The sequence below is a fragment of the Polyodon spathula genome, chromosome 4 (genome assembly GCF_017654505.1).
Source record: "Polyodon spathula isolate WHYD16114869_AA chromosome 4, ASM1765450v1, whole genome shotgun sequence".
In the NCBI taxonomy this organism is placed as follows: Eukaryota; Metazoa; Chordata; class Actinopteri; order Acipenseriformes; family Polyodontidae; genus Polyodon; species Polyodon spathula.
The window spans coordinates 69,929,334-69,950,204 of record NC_054537.1 but is presented as its reverse complement, the minus strand read 5'-3'; the positions used below and the strand labels follow the sequence as shown (position 1 = coordinate 69,950,204).

The window sequence follows — 20,871 nt, the reverse complement described above, 5'->3', positions numbered from 1 at the left end:
CAAAAATGGTTAAGCGATTCCGAGGGGAGTGTTAAATTGTCTAGCGACATTTTTGGCGACTTTAGAATGTCTACATAGCGACATCTAGCGACTTTATGTGGTTTGTCTGGTGACTTCCTTTTTGGGAGGAGACACTACGATCACTGTTTGAATTCTACAGGATTGAAGAGAGGTAACGACTACAGCGGGGCAGCGGGTACGTAACAAAACATCTCTGATAAAATAACAAAACAAAAAAAGCAGCGACTGATGTTTGCTTTAGTCTGTTTTTAAAACCATTACTCATCAAATTGTTTCAGGAGCTGTGAGGAGGATGCAGCAGCTGCATTAGCCTTGTTACTGCCTCTGCACGCTGCGGTAGTGAACACGAAGAAATAATACTGTTCCGTTGTAAAGATTGAGAAACTTAAATATTCGTCTGGAAGGATACAATTTCCGTTTGACCAACTAGGTAAGCACACTTCTGCGTTACAGATATGTCGTGTTGCTAGCGTGTCGCTTGTGTGCTAACTATCTGGCCACTTTGTAAAGTTGTTACTGTGCTGTAATCAAAATTATATTCTAATTTTGTGCGTCAGATTTAGCATTAGCCAGAGAGTTGTCATGTAAAATACACTGAAGCATGACTAGAAAAGGATATCGACCTGATTATTTAACTGCATGCATTCATATTTATTGTGCATTTAAAATGCGTAACAAGTTGACATTCCTGTAATTGCTTGTTGGTTTTACACGTTTTACGAATGGGTTTTTTTTTTGTTTGTTTTGTTTTGTTTTTTGCTACTGACTGTGAGCCTCTGCTGGTAGTAACGACTAACGGTGTCGTTAACACGTATTATCTAAACAAATACTATTGCCTACGCTAAGTTATTATAAACAGTGGTTCTTCTGTGTGTGCCAAGGACTGTAGAGTAGATCTGTTGTGTGTGCGGTCTGCTAGGTGAGTTTGTTTGCCTGTACCGTATTGAAATCACACGAAGCCATTTGAACTGACCTCCGGTCAGTTGACATTTCTTTGATACCAAGGGCTCCGATGTTGCCCTGTCAGTGGAGTCTCCCCATAGTGTCACACGTTTTGAGAGTTAATGGTACGGGTTTATTAAAACAGTGATGTCCATGAACAAGGGCGCTAGAATTGAATGAAAGGGCACCACAATGCAGTTACGTCATTACAGGGTACTGTGAGTCCACCACAGAGTTGCACATCATGCATCAGCTCCTACTTATTAAACGTGCACTGGAAGACACGTTAGTTGTTGGGAGTTAAACAAGTTATTGAGAGTTAAATATGGATTTGAAAGTTAAAGGGTATATAAAGACCTTTTTATTTTATTGTGTTACATGCTCCCATGTGTTGCTACTGTTTACATTTCCCATCAACCTCCTGCTCATTGGTAAATTCATCTCAGTTACATATGTGAACAGGAAAAGGATGGGAAATGTAGTTCTGCAAGGGCCATGCAGGTACACGTGAAGCCATCTTGAGGCAGGGAATGCAATTGAAAAGTTTAAAAAAGTGGTCAAAATGTAAATAAAATAATAATAAAACATACAGGCACCTTACGTAAACAGAAACACATGGGAACACGTAACACAATAAAATAAAAAATGACCTTATTTACCCTTTTAATTCATTTTAAGGAAAACTTATAGGATATTTTTCTTTTATTGAGAGCATTAGACTTTGGGTCTTGAATGGAAGGTTTGTCAAACTGTTTTATGTACTGGGGTTGTTGGTTGTTGTGATCAACTTTTTTTTTTAACATGATATGGACAGCGTTAATTAGGGTCCTCATTCAAAAATTGCTTATTGATTTTATACAAATATTTTTAACCTGTCAGGTACTTAACAATAACTAATCTGTTATGAGGACAGTATGTGTGTGCACTGGTTTGTAGACTCTATACCACTGACCTACAGTACATTTATTATAGTTTAGTGGTATAGTTTCACACATTATGCTGTTTGCCAAAGACCCATCTTTAAGAGGTTAAACAATATCTGTCAGCCTCTTAATTTTTCAGGTGGTTTTAACTGGGATGCCTGTACCTCCGCTCACAAGGCTAACATTTGGCTGATGTTAGATTCTTTTGACACACAGCTCCATTATGATCAATTATTATATTAAAAGGAATCCAGGGACTGAGGAAGATAGTAGGAAGCATGTATGGTGAGTGTGCTGGGAGTGTTTCATTGTCCTTTAAAGAAAACCCTAATGCTCCTCGTGAGAAAATGAAACTAATACATTCCCTCTTGATTGTAGAATCGGTAAAAAGATTCCAGACAGAAGTGTGATTTTTATTAATGCTAGCAGTATGCAGTGTGATCTTCTATCTAATGTGGGAGATCTTTTTAGATCATTAAAATAGACCCCTAGAACTGTTAACCATACTAAATGCTGTATGAACTGATTAGATCATTTATCCAATCTTTTATATTGTGACATTGAATATGTTGGTTTATTTTTTATTTCAATATTTTGTTAATAGACATTACTAAAGAGTTTGTGATTGACTACTGTTTTGCAGAGTGCTGCTTTTCTGCTGGGCTTTAGCATTTAGACCCCTTTATCATTGAGCTCAGGCATTGCAACAGAGAGTTGACTATACCAGCAGTCTTGGACTCATTTATATCCAAAATTAGATCTATTTACTGTGTTACCAAACTGACATCAGTGCTTTGGTATATATGCAGTTGTTCATTATGTTGAAATACTTATCATCATCATTCTGTGGTTAGCCATTTTGCAGTCTGCATTAAATTTCAACTAATTGGCTGTATCTTCAGTTTCATCAGCTGACATAATTTGACATTATGTATGCTATTTATCATTCTAACAAACTCTTACTAATAGTGTATTTAAAACATTTTGGCTGGAGGGTACTTGTTTGTTCTTCCATAAAAGGCTTCACTGACTGAATGCCTGTTCTGTCTTTGTTTTGCACAGTGTTCAATAGTCATTCAAAGCGAACCCGTTGAGGGCTTCTGTTGGCTATTGCCATGTTTGTCCTGTGAGATGCATCAGCCAGAAAGAGGGGTCATTTCACAAAATGACAACAATTACTTAACACAGCTTGTTTTATTAGAGACACAAAAAACAACCATAAGTTGTTTGAGGTTTTTTTCCCCCCAGTTTGGAATGTCAAATTATGTTTTTTTTTTTTCTTTTTTCTTTGCTTCTCCTCACCGCAGCTGATCCTCACACAACATAGGGCATAGCGAGCGTCCTCCAATCTCACAATCCTAATGCCAGAATTGCTTTTGCACCAAGCAATCCAGAGTGGGCGGGCTACCGATCCTGGAGAACAAGAATCAGCCCTGTTTGTTTCTACTCCTGAATTTTGCTTGGTGTCTGGCTAGTAGGGTTCGCTGTTGCGTGATGAGGAGATGCCAGTTTCCCGTCCCCCACCCCTGGGAGCGTCAGAGCCAATGTGACGACCCCTTCGGAGTCCCCAGCCTAGGTCAGCCTCTTTGCACAGCCTGGGCACGAATCGGCGACGTCCTAAGCTATATTACGCATCCTGTGCTCCCAGCAGCAGTAATAATAACCGTGAATATGGAATGTACCAAACCTGAAATGGATGACAAAAAAATTAAAACGATCAACCAGATATAGTCAACGAAGAGCAAATTGTAGAAAGCGAATTGGAAGAACCACAAGAGGGGCCAGTGCGTAAAAAACTAAAACAGAAGAACATCGTGATAGTGGGTATGATGTTATGTGAGGGAAAAAATGGAAGTGGCTTTCTTACAGCAAGGAATTGGGTGGTATGATGTGCAAGCTTGCAAAAACAATGTCTTTCACATTGGTCACTGGTCATCTTAATCTTTTAGTGTTACTTCTGCACATAGTTTATTATAAGAAGCATGCATAATAATTATACCAGGGTTGGTGAATTTTTTTTTTTTTAATAAAAAAAATTAGATTAATTTGATTTTAAATCAGATTTTTAAAAAAAATGTAATTGATTTTATTTATTTATTTAAATTTGTAGTACCGTAGTTGCTGCTCTACGGTACCTCCGAACTGTAAATTTAAGGATGCTGGAAATGGTGATATGTAAATAGTTATATACAAAACACAATTACACAATATACAGAAAATTATTTGTCATTATGACATCCTCTAAATGTGAACCACAATATGTGAACTACAAGAATTTAGCGATGGAGTACGCCAGAGAAAAATCCTCCTCACTCATCCCAGTCACTCTTTTCTTTTGCTTTTCTTTCTTTGATTTCCTCTTTCTGTGTCAGTCCAAACACACCCAGTTGTTGCTTAGGACTACTTTGCTTTTTATAGTGTGTTCAATTGTTAAAGTTCCTGATTGCACCACTAAATAAACCTGGTTTCAGCAGGTCTTAGTACAATGCTCAATTGTCTGTTTGGGACCCCATTGCACTAGACTAGATTGCACTCATTAGAATCGCTTAGGCGAATATGTTAATGATGGGGCAGGCGCTCTATAGTGGGGCAAAACATGTCTTCAGAATACCATTTTAGTGCAATATTTTTTTTTATGTCTTCGCTCCATTCGTGCGCCTCAGAATTGGGATCAAGCGCCATTCGCGAAGAGTTTTAGTTTATAGACAGTAAAAGTTTAAGATGTTTGTGTCATGTCTTTTCCTTGAGAAACTATATAAAATATGCGTAACTGAAAAACAATATTTAAAATTTTTATTTTATTTTTTTAAGCCAACCCTGATTAAATCCCCACAGCTGTACTGTGAAAATTTAGAAATGATCATTATTAATACACTGTAAAGGGGCAGTAGTAATACGATACACCACTGTTTCGATCATTAATATGGCCAATTGGTTTGTGGTTAGAGGGCTGGGAGTCACTTTAATCAATGCTTATCTACTAAATACCATGTGGTGCTGGCCAATTAACCTCACTATTACAATGGTTGTCATGGCAAGGGCACAGTTCTGGAGGGTATCAAAATATAGGTCATGGTGGTCCACTTTTAGATAAGTTCCTGAGACACTGATATCTGATTTCGAGGGAATAACTTGTCCAGTTATGCTGAAGGTTTGTTTTTGTTAAGCATTTCCTTTGATACTCGGTTCTACATGCTGTGGATGTAGATCACGGTTGGCACTGGTCACATCGAATTTATATAAATGGCAGGGGCAAGTATGTCACTGACATTTTATAATAGAAAATGGCTTGTTGCAGGGATGTTGGGGGAAAGGAGATACAAAAACCCTCTTTGTGCAAGCACACATATTATTAGCTTTAAAAACACCACTTGACAGATCCTGTTGTCTTGTATTAACATTTAGGCCTTTCTCAAAGTAGTTGTTTATAGTGTGTCATTACTGGATTGAACTGAGATGTGACCTGGTACAAACTATGCACCAATTTCTAGTTCTGTTGCTGTGGTGTGTGTTAGTGTTGAAGGTGAGTCCTGTAGATCAGGCTTTACAAATTGATAAGAACTGTTGATAAGATATAGATGTAGATTGCCATGAGACAGATGCTTGTCTGTCAATCCGTCCATTTTTCAAGCACCTTAATTGCATTATAATCCTTGAAACATTCACATTGGTTGTCGGTTCTGTAGATGAACGAATCTCCTATATTTCAACCTATTGATGAGGTAGTCTGAGGAATGTGTTACCACTACAGCTGTTGACATTTTCAGCAGCCCCTCTGGCAGCAGCAGGAGAAACTGTTGTCTGACACAAGACACTGCTGCAGTGCCTCAGCACTTGAATTGATGAATAACTCCAGCATTGCATGGTTGCAGTGAGGAGGGAGCTGGCATCTTGGTGCAAGAGGTGCCAGACAAGGCTGGTGTCTTTGTACCATAAAGAGGTTTTAAAATCACTTAAAGTCTCTAAAAAATCATTGTTACACCACTTAACTGGTAATCGTACCGCCAGATTTAATAAAGAAAAGAACAAAATAAAGCTAAAAATAGAAGTTTGTCACACAAATGGCGAGAGTTAGTCTCACTAAAAGGCACGTTCCATTCCAGGAACTTACTTCTCTACGCAAAATTTCTCTATACTGTTTGGGATCAACATCCCCTAAACTGACCTATTTCTGGGCTCCCGGAGTCCCAGCATTCTCACGGTGACTCCGGCCTCTTCAAACGGCCTCGGCTGGGCGGTGCCTTCACATGCACCGTCTTGGAGTAGAAGGGTTTTGTGTCGTAGCTCTCTCCATGGAGTGGACGCTTTCTTCGATGTAAGTACAGCACCCATCTGTGTAGCATGACGATGCAGTCACCCCGATCTGTGGCGCACACGCCTTTTGAACTCTGCTCAGCCTCCCCGGGCACACCCCCCCAGCCAATCAGGACCTCCCGATCAACTCCACATCAGGCGAGCCTACGTGCCCAGTTAGTTGCTTAGCAACACGTCTCCTCATGCGTGTCCCAGCTGCTTTCATAGAGGCACACATGCACTCAAGAACCAGCAAAAGGATCTCCCTGTCACATGTCCTCCCCCTTAGAACTGCACCACTTGTCCGTTCGAGACCTCTGGTGACTAAATCTGCTTAACCCACTAGTTAGACACATCAATTGGACTAAATTTGGTACGCTGCAATTGACCCCTGGTTTTTAGTCCCATGAGAGTGTGAGTCTGGTCGACTGAGAATCTTGCTTTTTTTTAATATCAGGCAATACTGCGATGTGTCTGTATTGTAGCTATCTACATTTGAATCACCATGCCATGAAATGACCCTGACTTTTTAGTTGTGCTTTTTTCCACAACAGGCTTCAGGCAAAAGTCTTAACAGTTTTAACTACAGCATAGTAGAATTGCTATGGAATCCGCAGTGGGATGAATAGAAAATGTGAGGTTGGTAAAAAAAAAAAAAAAAAAAAAAAAAAACACAATTACAAAGAAAGACATAATCGGAGCAGGACTTGTCCCTTGTGGCGGCACGCTTTCTTCACTCTTGTAATGTTTTTATGTTATCACTCATATACCCTCCATTTAAAACATTCCAGTGAACTAATGCTGTGCTTTCCAACTAGATTATTTATACCTATCCATGACTCTTTAGGATCCATTAAAGTACATAATGGTAAAAATAATATAAAAATGCTAATTTAATAATTATTCTATATTTATTTATGTATTTATGTATTTGTTTGTTTTATTTATTTGTACATTTAACATCTGGACATTAACATTAAAAAAAAAAACACCCACCACCTGTTACACACGCTTTTGTCTAAATGAGTATTCTTATGCCAGGCTGATTAATTTGAATCTCCCTGCAAAGGGTCAGTTTCTGTCACAATGAACAAGATAGTTGATCTGAAAAGACGGTACAAATTAAAGATGTTTCATTTTCACAAAAGTGAGTATTAATGGGATATTTTAATGGTGTTTCTCGTTTTGTTTGGTCTATACATTACTGAATGCAGGTTAAACAAAATATACCTAAAGTAAATGAAGATTTGCATATACAGTCACAGACAAAAGTATTGGCACCCTACACTTAATAATAAGATAATTCAAGAAAGCATGTTAAATACAAGCATTTAGTGAATATTAACCACTAATGTAATATGACAAAGATCAAAGTACACAATTTCTGGTAGTCAAACAAAAATGTATTTATACTTAAGCAATTTCAAATATTTGTTCATGACAAACGTATTGGCACTTTTTCATTTACATTAAAAGTTTGTACAAATGAAATAGAACTCATTTAAAAATACATTTGTTGATTGAAAACCACTACAAAATAATTGTGCTGCATTATTACGTCAATAGCCAGAAAAAAAGGTAATCATTTCCAATATCTGTTGAAGAAAGAGATGATGGGCAACACAGGAGATGATGTTTAAGAGAAAGGACTTAGAATCATGTTTGAAAAAACGCCCTCGTAGCCAACTACAACAGAGGAAGTGGCTGTAGAACAGTATCAGTTAAATATAGAATACCAAAATCCACAATCGGAGCAGTGATGTACAAACGAAGTACACTGCATAAATTCAGCTGAAACAGTTGAAACTAATTGCCGGGTTTAGCTGGTAGGAGAATTGGGTCTGTTACAACAGCAGCTAAAAAAAATCCAAGATTAACAGCTGAGTACTTAGAGAAAGATTTAGAAATGTCAGGCATAGTAGTGCATGAAATAACTTTACAAAGGTAAGGAACACAAGAGTTGTGTGCATGTAGACCTCACTGCAAACCACTTTTAAAGACAATTCATAACCAAACCGTCTAAGTTGCCAAGACAAAATTCTCTGGTCCAGAGACCAGAAAACAGAACTTTTCCCCCAAAATGGACCACAGTTTGGAGAAAATAAGGGAAAGCCTTCAATGAAGAAAACGTTGTACCTATAGTTAAACTTGGAGGTGCTTTGTTCATCATAGGGGAGTTTTAGTAGTTCAGGGACTGGAGACATTCATGTGATTGAAGATGTCCATGTGTCAAAACATTCTGCAAAGTACAATGATACCATCTGCTCGTAGGCTGATTGGCAGACAGTTTATCTTCCAGCACAACAATGACCCAAATCATATGGCTAAGTCAACTCTGGAATTCTTGAAGAAAACAAAGATAAGTTCTGGAAAGGCTTTTGCAATCACCAGATCTCAATCCAATAGAAATGCTTTGGACTGATCCGAAAAAAAGAATGGGCCCAGATTTCACCAACAAGTTGTAACACGCTGGTTAAAAGTTATAAACATCTGAAACCCGTAATAAAAGCGAAAGAGGGACATACGAAGCAGGGGTGTCAATACTTTTGTCATGAACGAATACTTTAAAGGAAAAATGTGTTTAATTTTATAAAAAATATGTGTTAAATTACTAGAAGTTGTGTATTTTGTGTTTTTGTTTTATTAAAAATGGTTAATGTAGTAAATGCTATAATAAGCATAGTGTGCAGATACTTTTGTCTGTGACTGTATGTGACTGTATGACGTCCAAAGGCTCCTGACAATAACCAAAACAAACAAACAAAAGATTTGTGCAATATCTACATAAGTAGATTTCATGACAAACATTTAATCATATGCTGTTGTAGATTTATGAAGTATGCTTAAATCCAACAAAATAACAAGTTTGTCAGTAACATATGCACTCTGCTATCAGTAGGATGAAACAGGTGATCACCATATCAGATATATACAGATATATGCAACAATGTGAGTGTGACATGCAGTCAAGTGGAAATCCCAGAGTACCAGGGTCAACTGCATGTTTAAAAGAGACCATGTAGCAGATTTGCCACTAGATGGCACTGTTTTCATAAGTTGGCATACTCCAATACTTCCAGCTTCATAACAGCTTGTCTAGAAACGGGGGGGGGGGGGGGGGGGGGGGGGGGGGGGCCTGGAATATCATTAAATCTGTTAACATTATAGTATTGTTTCCAATAATAAGCATGTGTTGCAGACTTTGTTGAGCAAAGCAAGAATACTAGGGACTCTGCATAGCCCAGTTTGAGATCCTGAAGTTATAATGTACAGTAACATGGTTTACCATATTGACTGTTTCTGAGGATTCCAGTAACTGCCTGGTGGTTAAAGGGTGCTTTATCCATCTCTCATTAACTATTGCTGACCTTCCTTTTATTATGAGTTTATTTTTTATGTAATTTAGCATATGCAAATATGTCAAATACAACACACAGATAAACTGCTGCATAATTGTACCTGTACTGTAGCACACAAAAGAAGAAGAAAAAAATAAGAAAAAAACAAATGAATGCTCTTTAATGACTTAGTAAGTTGAACATATTGTATTCTTTTTAGATCATTTGTCCTCGGCTTTGCTTCCTGCATTGCTGAGGAATCCGTAACAACAATAATTACTGGAGACCTGCTGCCTGGAGAGTTCTTTATGTTGGCTACAGGCTGACCTACTGTACACTGATTTAAGGATCCTTAAGCCCACCTACTTTGATTGTTACTAGTTTTACAATATTACTATAGTAAATTTGTTTTAATAACAGCGTAAGAACATCTGCTTGCATTACATTACTTAAACCGTACTGGCTATATACACACCTTCAGGGAATCCAAAGCTTTTAATACTACGATAGAAGACCTGCTTTTACAGTCCAGTTCTAGCAGTGGGGTGCTCAATATAGTCATTCTGGTCATTGGATAAAGGATCATTTGTGCATCGGCAGCACTGTTATTTGCAGGTATGAATGCTTTCTAAAGAGGCCTTCGTTGTTATGACAGTGAGGCGGCTCTAGAAACAATATGCTGCTGTATTCCAGGGGGTGAGACAGGGATTCCTTAGCCAATGCTATAGCCAGGCTGCCTGTCCTGCTCTAAAGTATGGTTTTCCATGCCTGATTATTGAAGAGCCTTTTACATTCATTAACCTAGCGTTTTGGAAGTGCCACAGTTTGTAAGCTTATCTGACTCGTGCATTTGAAAATGAAATATGGTCCATTGATCTGCAGCGCCACATCAGTGCATTTTGAATGCAGCTAACACCTTACCCTTTTTTAATGTTTAGTTTTATTTTTCTGCTCTTGTAAACAGCAGTTAAATGCCCCAGGTTGTTGGACAGTGAGAATAAACTAACCATGCAGTGCACCCTTTCTGTGATTACATGAAATTACTTTGCTGGGAAAATTCAAATTTTTTATATATATATATATATATATATATATATATATATATATATATATATATATATATATATATATATATAGATATATATATATATAATATAAAATCCTTATCCAAAAACCACACTAAAAATGAATATCAATAACGAACACAGAATTCCCCCAAAAACCACACTAAAAATGAAATAAAAGAACACAGAATTCTGAAACATTAATTACAATGCAGAAACGTTTGTTTGGTTTTTCCATGGACAGGCTCCTCTTCAATGCTTTTTTTAAATTATAAATGGTTAATATAACAATCTAAGTCTACTGAAGGTACTGAAGTGTCCAACTCTGACAAGCAGTGTAAACTGTTTAATTTCATTATGAACATATTGGGCACTTGTTATGTGTGTTTATGGCTGCGAATAAGCGACTAGATTATTGATGATCAGCACCATCTTAGTTCTCCTCAACCTAACCTACCAATTTACCTAGCTGAATTGTTGGAAGATAAATCTATATAATAAATACAATCTTCCAGTTTGAAGAGAGTCGGGATGCGTTATATTGCTATAGCAAGGCAATCAGTAATGAATACAATAGTATTGTTTCTTTATAAATATATACAATGTGCATGCAGGTCTTTTGTTAAGTATATTCCATCTACAGCATATGTTCTATTTCTGTGTTTTTCCTTCACAGCCTTATTGTTTCTGGTCAATAAAGCAAGTAATTGTTTTTGTTTTTTATTGAAAGACCAAGTTTTTGTACAGTTCAAAGTAACATTACAGGCTGTAGTTAATGCATACCCCATAAGTTAGTATTAAAGTATGTACAATATTTTTGAAAGAGTATATTACACAATGACCAAAAACCTTATCTGAAGCACTGTGTGTGTGTGGTATGTGCATGTGTGTATATATATATATATATATATATATATATATATATATATATATATATATATATATATATATATATATATATATAAAACGCGTAACACTTGTTGTTTTCAGCATGGGCTTATAAAATAACAAGCACTTTTTGTTTTGTCTTGTTTTTGGCTTTAGTGGTCAGATGTGAGACAAAAGCAATGATGTCTCTGCAAGGAGTGTCTTGTATGTAGGGGAGAAGGAAGGGACCTTTTATTCATTGCTTTGTAGTCCGATGTGGTCTCTGAAACTGCACTGTCGTCACACCCAGCTCCCCTTATGGGTATTTTTCAGAAAGTTTTACAACATTCTTCATAAATTACTTAATGAACATGCCTAAAGCAAATACTGAGACTCCAGACCGAGAGTGACTGTGGAATCCAGGAGTGCTTCCCATTACATTTTTAGTATGTGGACCTTTTTTTTTTTTTAAACCTTTATAATTAGATCATTCATATTTTAGGGTAGATACATATTTAAGCAGGTAAAAAAAAATGTTTTCATGACTTGTAGTTTTACCTAAGGATTTTGAAGTTATAAACCAAATATATATGAACAGCACAGTTCTTGCTGTATTTATTTTAACTACAGAAATCTTTACCTCTTTTGTTCATGGTAACATTTCAAATGTGCACTATTCTTCCTTGTTTTGCTAATTAAGATGTATATTTTTTTGCAGATCGTTCTGGCTGCTAGTTCAGCAATAACATGTTCCAGCTCTGACTGCTCCTGATTTTGCAGCTTGTGTTGTCTTTAAGTGGGGAGTGACATCTCACGTTACAGCTTTTTATTTATTTTTTGTCCCAGATGTAAACCTGGAAAATCCTGCTAAAACCACAGTACAGAAGCCTGATGGGTTATCATCTCAAGCATTAGCCACCCCATGTCAATTCCAGTTCGGGTCCCTGGGGTGCAGAAAATCAGCACAGTATGACACAGTGCTGGAGTGCAGTAGGAGGGAGCCTTTGCTATTGGCTGTAGTAAATGGAAGCTGCAGCATTACATCTTCTGCAATTTCAGAAGTGAAAGGGGAAAAAAAACATAATGGGCACAAAAAATGCTAGATTATTCAATGCCATCCACAGTTTGAGAATGAAATGAAGATCAATCTTGAGAGAATTGCTTTTAATAAAAGAGTTATTGCATTATGGTGGTATGGTACACAGTCCGGGTATCTTCTATGTGCCATGCACTAATAAATTAATAATTCATGAGTATGTTAGCGTTACAGTAGCTTAAATTCTAGGATCACTACTGTACAATGCTTTATAAACCTGAGCAGTTTTATATAAAACACAAATATACACCAAACAGGACCTATAAATTTTATAATTAGTAAGCAGTTTGCTTGTTGCAGAGTGTGATGCTTTTGGCATGAGCGCATTTGTAGCTAAAAGAGCCTGGCAGGTGAGAGGTGTCCTCGTGTTCATTTCATCCTGCTTTTATCACAGCCCTCCTGCTGCTAGGCTGTGAGGTGAGCTAAAGGGACGCATGTCTTGCTGGTGCAACTTACACAGCCTGGGCCAGCAGACTCAGGGGAGAGAGAAGAAGCGACAGATAACAGGCAAACAAGAGCTGTCCTTGTGTTCATTTCAACCTGCGGGCTCCCTCAGGGAAGGGAGTAGAGGGGGGGGGGAGGCTGCAGGGATGGAGTCTTGGCAAATTATTCTGTGAGCAACGCTGACCTGTGAGGATCTGACAAATTGAGGTGGAGCAGCTGATACACAAGGACACAGTAACAACCGAGCATGCTCAGAGCGTGCAAGAGAGCTGAAGCAGCATAGAGGGGGGCCCTAGGTGCACCGGTACACTGTCAACACACGGCACAAGGGAGACTGGGAGTGAGATCTTGAGGCGAAGGCTTGCCTTTCTCTTGCCATTTTGGTGGCGCTGTGCAAGGGGCAAGGTTGGTCTTTCATTGTTCAGGCAGCCAGTGCAGTAAATCAGAGTGGCAGTGTACTGTGCATGTATATAGTGTAAGCTTCAAGAGATTGCAGATTGCCAGACCGGGAGCAGATGCTGTTCATTAATATGCTGTTCTGGTGAGTGTTTATTGTCATTTTTGGCTTCCTGCAGTGTGCTGCACATATGGTTTTCAGGGGGTTTTGTTTTCATTGCCTCTTTATATGTTACTTGTACCTCTGAAATCGATATTGGGGACAAGAAATAAAAAAACAAAACTTTTGGAAAGGGCAAAGTTAATCGTGTGGCTGTTCTTGGGTGTGTAAATCAAGGTTTACAGTAGTTGGCTTGTGTTTTTTGTTGAAACTTGGACTATTAATAACAGAATTGGAAACATTAATAGTAAAAATCTCTCGCCGTGAACAATGGCATTATATATGCATGGATTTTAAATTGGGTCTTAAATAGGGTGTTAAAATAATGTGTTTAAATCCAAAGCCATGCAGACCTCATTCGGAAATAGCAGCATTGTTTTTTTTTTGTTACTGCAGGGTTTCGGTAAAAAATAAATAAATAAAAAGACTAACAATGTTATTTTTCTCATTTCAGAAGCCTATTGTTATAAATAACTCTGTGAATGTAGCAGTAATTCATGTAACTGTTTTGATGTGATCTTTGTTAATATATATGCAGAGGTAACGCTAGCTTTTCTGTTCATGCGTTCCTGAAAAGCACATGCACTAATTTTTGTATCCCATTCATCAGATACTAAACAATCAGTTAACACAAAGGCTAATAAACTCCAGGGATGTGCATTTTGGTACATTTTTATGAACATTTAAATGTATCATATTTTAAACAATCTCTGTCTATGTATAGCTATACATATCAATACAGATATACTTTTCTTTATGCTAGTATATACTAACAGTGGACCGTTCCCATGGCAACGAGACAGGATTCTAAGCAGTGTTTGTTCCATTCATCTGCATGTGTTTTCATCCTTTACTGCATTTCAGTAACAGCAACAGCATTGCTGTGTCTGTGTCTTTTAAGCAAAGATTTTTGAAAATCTTTACATCGGCGTATATATGCTTTTTGTTGCCCAGCAGCTTTTTCACACACGCTGCAGTACATCTCGATAAACAAGCCATGGGTACTTTATCTCCAATTCAGAATTATAAGAATGTATTTTTTGTTTGCGTTTTTCTGCATTACTACTGCCTGCAACTGCTTTAGTCACTAGTACAGTAGTGCTCCGGCTAAGAGAACCCCAGAAAGAAGCAGTCAAAGTGTTCTCGAAGGTGGAGTTGACCGTCAGACACAATATGAATCAATAAATAAGTAAATATGTATTACTTGTCATGATGCATGTGCATCAACATATGAAATGAACTGAATAAGTAAAATAGTATGTTCATAAACTGTAGAAATAAAGGAATGACTAATTGTCAAACGAAATTGACACAGCACCCCTACGCATGTTAACGGGAAACATCAAAATGCTCGGTGACTTGTGTCTGATTCAGGTTACAAAACAGTACTGTATCTGTTGTGAACGAATCGTTATGGGTGTCAAGGTGTTTTTTTAAGCAAAGTTCCTGTTCCTTTAGCCGGAGGATTTGCAATGGGGAAAACTAGTTTCACCCAAGGTGTGTTTACTTTAGAGCAGTGTTCTCTTAGGAGGTGTTCCGCGGAGACTACTATACTTGTACAATCAGAAGATGCTGACTACTTAGCAAAAAAACGTCCGATTGACAACTGCTTCACCATGTTGTCACAGACAATGGTCTGGCACCAGAAATATCTAAAAGTAAATATCCTTTATACAGCTGCATAAGCGAAATATGAGGCTTAATGCTGCCACCTACAGGACTGGAGTTTACCTTAATCAAGGCTGTTGTATTCCAGAACAATTTTTTTAAACAAGCAAGTATTTTACAGTAATTCTGGTGCAGTGTAATAGATTACCACGAATATGCATTAACGGGTTAATCTTATGATTTACCAAAGCTTATTGATAAATGCAGGTATATCATCGAAGAATCTGTTTATTCCTGCAGATAAATTGTCAGTAATCATTCATGTCAAAGAATATATTTATTTCTGCATACACATTTTCCATTAACAAAAACAATGATGTCGAAAAATGTAAGTTTTTCTGCATACAAATGTTCCATTAACAAAATACATTAATGTCGAACAAATATATTTATTTCAGCATGCACATTTTCCATTAACAAAATAATCATTAATGATCTTGCAGTAATGCACAGTTGAGCAGTTCAACATAGTACTAAACAATATTTGTAGAGACACCAACACTCTGGTACATTTCTGTATAAAACAATTCACAGTGGTTTTGAAGGATATTGTACACCAAATTTGCAGTAGTTTGATGAAAAATAACATTCTGTTAAAAGCAAAGTATTTAGGACCTTAGTTATTTTAACAGAAAAACACACTTTGGTTATGACATAAAACACCACAAAGTCAGGCAGTGAATAGATATATTTACTTAGAGCACCATGGTAGACTCTTGTTACACTTGGAGTTACACAGGGCTCCTGAAGCCTTACAATGGCACTGCTTAGAAATAATTTCCTTGCATGTTGGCAACTACATAAATGCGCATTAGAAACCCATTCGGTCATCGGGCAATGCCACTTGGTTATTCTTGAGATTTATCTGTAAATGTCTGAAGTAAAGAGATATCATGTTTATTTTGGACATTTACCAGTAAATCTTAACATTTGCCAATGTTCTGACTTTTACTGTAACTTATATACCGGCACAAATTGTAGCAACAAGAAGTGATTTACTGCAAGACTAGGGGTGGGGATTGTATTGCCCATTTTTCCTCACTCGGACCCCTTACTAAATACCATGGTATATAATAACAGACTTGCCTGCTGTGTCTCACTCGCACACCTTAAATATGTTTTTGTTTATAAATGGTACACAAGCTATCCAACTATTGTAAAACTGTGTGTCCTTGAGAAAAGTAGCCTCAGTCAAATCTTGCTGTAAGATTGGATAGAAGCAGACTTCACTAAAAAAATAAGTTTTATCAAGGTTAGGCCAAGCAAATGATAATTTATTGGCATTTAAAGTATTCTATAAGGTGCTACAAGATACAAGCAGATATAAGAACATAAGAAAGTTTACAAACGAGAGGAGGCCATTCGGCCCATCTTGCTCGTTTGGTTGTTAGTAGCTTATTGATCCCAAAATCTCATCAAGCAGCTTCTTGAAGGATCCCAGGGTGTCAGCTTCAACAACATTACTGGGGAGTTGATTCCAGACCCTCACAATTCTCTGTGTAAAAAAGTGTCTCCTATTTTCTGTTCTGAATGCCCCTTTTTCTAAACTCCATTTGTGACCCCTGGTCCTTGTTTCTTTTTTCAGGCTGAAAAAGTCCCTTGCGTCGACACTGTCAATACCTTTTAGAATTTTGAATGCTTGAATTAGGTCGCCACGTAGTCTTCTTTGTTCAAGACTGAACAGATTCAATTCTTTTAGCCTGTCTGCATATGACATGCCTTTTAAGCCCGGAATAATTCTGGTCGCTCTTCTTTGCACTCTTTCTAGAGCAGCAATATCTTTTTTATAGCGAGGTGACCAGAACTGCACACAATATTCAAGATGAGGTCTTACAAGTGCATTGTACAGTTTTAACATTACTTCCCTTGATTTAAATTCAACACTTTTCACAATGTATCCGAGTATCTTGTTAGCCTTTTTTATAGCTTCCCCACATTGCCTAGATGAAGACATTTCTGAGTCAACAAAAACTCCTAGGTCTTTTTCATAGATTCCTTCTCCAATTTCAATATCTCCCATATGATATTTATAATGTACATTTTTATTTCCTGCGTGCAGTACCTTACACTTTTCTCTATTAAATGTCATTTGCCATGTATCTGCCCAGTTCTGAATCTTGTCTAGATCATTTTGAATGACCTTTGCTGCTGCAACAGTGTTTGCCACTCCTCCTACTTTTGTGTCGTCTGCAAATTTAACAAGTTTGCTTACTATACCAGAATCTAAATCATTAATGTAGATTAGGAATAGCAGAGGACCTAATACTGATCCCTGTGGTACACCGCTGGTTACCACACTCCATTCTGAGGTTTTTCCTCTAATCAGTACTTTCTGTTTTCTACAAGTTAACCACTCCCTAATCCATGTACATGTGTTTCCCTGAATCCCAACTGCGTTCAGTTTGAGAATTAATCTTTTGTGCGGGACTTTGTCAAAAGCTTTCTGGAAATCTAAATAAACCATGTCATATGCTTTGCAATTATCCATTATCGATGTTGCATCCTCAAAAAAATCAAGCAAGTTAGTTAGGCACGATCTCCCTTTCCTAAAACCATGTTGACTGTCTCCCAGTACCCTGTTACCATATAGGTAATTTTCCATTTTGGCTCTTATTATAGTTTCCATAAGTTTGCATATAATAGAAGTACACCCCACAAGAGGACTGAGCAGCTACTTTCTAGTCTCTCTGACTTTGGGGTGAAAATCAGCATGTCTCCTACAGCACCCTGTGCTGTACTATATATTTTTAAAGTACAGCTAATCTTTATTTCAAGTAATTTCCATCTGATACAAAATACCAAGTTTTACTATCGATAGATAGATATTCTAAAACTGTATGCCACTGTACTTCCAAAACAACTAAAAGACTTCAAAATTGAGGCCAGGTTTACTAAGCTTGTCCAAAAATGAGTAAACTATATTAATATAGTTGCATGTAACAGTCAAGATGTTTTTTTTTTTTTTTTTTTTCAGAAAATGTCTTCTCTCTTTCTGTTCTGTAGGCTGAATCTGTAGCTTGGAAAATGAAAGCCCAACCCCTGGTGTTTGCCGTTTATCCGCTCTGATGCGAGGGTCCAGCTGCAGGATGAACATTGCTGCTGTGTTGAACGGGCTGCTGGTGTCAGTTCTGGCGGCAGTGCTTTGGAAGTATGCCAAGCTGCGAGAGCATGCCTATTCAGTGGAGGAGGAGCTGCTCCTGACCCAGCAGTCCCAGGAGCTGTCTCAGGTCCGCATCGACTACCATGCTGCCCTGCAGTCCCTCCAGGAGGAGGGAACCCGCATGGTGTGCACGGGCAAGATACACACTGACCGTATCTGCCGCTTCAACTACCTCTGCTACTCCACAGAGGCTGAAGAGTTTGTCTTTTTCCACAGCAACTCCTCGGTCATGCTTCCCAACCTGGGATCCAGGAGGTTCCAGCCTGCCCTCCTCGACCTGTCCTCTGTAGAGGACCACAACACCCAGTACTTTAACTTCCTGGAGTTGCCTGTGGCTGCCCTCAAGTTCATGCCCAAGCCTGTGTTTGTGCCCGATGTGACTCTTATCCTGAACCGATTCAACCCAGACAACCTAATGCATATCTTTCATGATGACCTTCTCCCTATTTACTACACCATGCTGCAGTACCCCGATCTGGACCAGGATTCCCGCTTGGTCTTCATGGAAGGCTGGAATGAGGGTTTGCACTTTGATCTCTACCGTTTAATGAGCAACAAACAGCCCCTTCTGAAAGAGCAGCTGAAGAACTTTGGCAAGCTCCTGTGCTTCACCAAATCATATGTGGGGTTGTCTAAAATGACCACCTGGTACCAGTATGGTTTTGTTCAACCCCAGGGTGCCAAAGCCAACATATTGGTGTCGAGTATGGAAATCAGACAGTTCACCAGGTTCCTGATGGAGAAACTCAACGTGAGCATGGAAGAAAGCTCTGGTGGTGATGAGTACATTGTAGTTTTCAGTCGTACAATAAATAGGCTGATTCTTAATGAAGCAGAGCTTATTTTAGCCCTCGCACAAGAGTTCCAGATGAAGACAGTAACTGTTTCTTTGGATGACCATACCTTTGCAGATATTGTGCAGATCATCAGCAAGGCGTCAATGTTAGTCAGCATGCACGGGGCCCAGCTTGTTACATCGGTCTTCCTGCCTAGAGGAGCTGTAGTTGTTGAGATTTTCCCATACGCTGTTAACCCAGACCACTACACCCCATACAAAACTCTGGCCTCTTTGCCTGGCATTGACCTGCAGTACGTGGCCTGGCAGAACACCAAGGAGGAGAATTCGATGGCCTTCCCGGATAGACCCTGGAATCAAGGTGGCATAGCCCATCTGGAGAAAGCAGAGCAGGAGCACATTATGAAAAGCAAGGAGGTCCCTCAGCACCTGTGTTGCCGCAACCCAGAATGGCTTTTCCGCATCTATCAGGACACAAAAGTGGACATCCCCTCGCTCATTGAAGCCATTAGACAGACTGTTAAGACGAAGCCGAACCTGAAGAAGGCGAAGCCAGCCATTGTCGTCCACCCTGGAAAAGTGAGGGATCCCAAATGCCAGGTATCTGTCCAGGGCACCAATGAAGCCAGACTGACTGTTTCCTGGCAAATTCCCTGGAACCTGAAGTACCTGAAGGTCCGGGAAGTGAAATACGAGGTGTGGATACAAGAGCAAGGGGAGAACACATACATGCCTTATATCCTGCCACATCAGAACTACACCTTTTCAGAGAACATCAAGCCTTTCACCACATACCTAGTATGGATACGTTGCTTTTTCAACAAAACCCTTCTGGGACCCTTTGCAGATGTGTTGGTCTGCAGAACATAACTTTAATTAGAGCTGTGGTCATGTAAGGGTTATATCGTGACTTGTTCCAGACAGCCATTACCTGTGAAAGGTTTGGAAGGGACTTGGTTGAAAGCTCTTTATGGTTACTAAAGTATTGTCATTGGTTTCAAACCTTTTGATCTATGGATCAGATAAAGGCGCCCCAGTACACATCGGACAGCTATCTGATTGTTCACACCAGCAAGCAACATAGACAAAGATAAAAGTCAAATAAAGAATGTAGTTAGAATATGATTTCTGGTGTCCCTGTGAACTGTTCATTAAGTGATACCAATAAAAACATTCTAGAAAGAAAACAAATTGGACATGGTTTATGATTTGGAAGTTTTTCTCTTGTGAAAATGCTACCAAATTGATCCTGAAGTGTAATTAAAAGATGATGTTTCATAAATGTGATTTTCCTTTCTGGAAAGGGGTGTACAGTAATTCATATTTAAAAAAAAAAAAAAAAAAAAAAAAAAAAAAAAAAAAAAAAACAGACTTCCATGTATTTTTCATTGGGTGTATGTGTGTATGTGCAGGTGATTTGATTTACTATGTAACTGTACTATAACTGTAACTATAAATGATATTTTGTAAAGCAGTTTGCCATGAAGTAGGATTTTATATTTGGATTACAATAGGATTATGATTGTGTAGTGATTTAACTGCATGATTTTCTCATCATGGTGCCAACTCACACATGAATACTGTAAAGAGAAGGTGGGGGGAAAAAGATTCAAGAATGTAATGGAATTGTGTAATTTTGTCTACCTTATTTTGTTTCAGCAAATCATCTCTCGTCAGGTTTTAATACTACAGTAACCCAGTGT

General features: G+C 38.3%; 1 protein-coding gene across 2 annotated transcripts; it reads left to right on the top strand.

Moving 5' to 3' along the window:
• The first annotated feature begins 138 nt into the window (after nucleotides 1-138).
• LOC121314802 (protein O-linked-mannose beta-1,4-N-acetylglucosaminyltransferase 2-like) lies at nucleotides 139-20,503 on the top strand. 2 transcript variants are annotated; one of them, XM_041248489.1, is made up of 3 exons: nucleotides 140-196; nucleotides 300-451; nucleotides 18,216-20,503. In XM_041248489.1, the coding sequence occupies exon 3, from the start codon at nucleotides 18,278-18,280 to the stop codon at nucleotides 20,036-20,038; it is 1,761 nt and encodes a 586-aa protein (XP_041104423.1). In that variant the 5' UTR covers nucleotides 140-196; nucleotides 300-451; nucleotides 18,216-18,277; the 3' UTR covers nucleotides 20,039-20,503. The 2 variants fall into 2 exon arrangements, with proteins under 2 accessions (XP_041104424.1, XP_041104423.1); XM_041248490.1 differs by lacking the exon at nucleotides 300-451 and having other exon boundaries at nucleotides 139-196.
• Nucleotides 20,504-20,871: the final 368 nt, after the last annotated feature.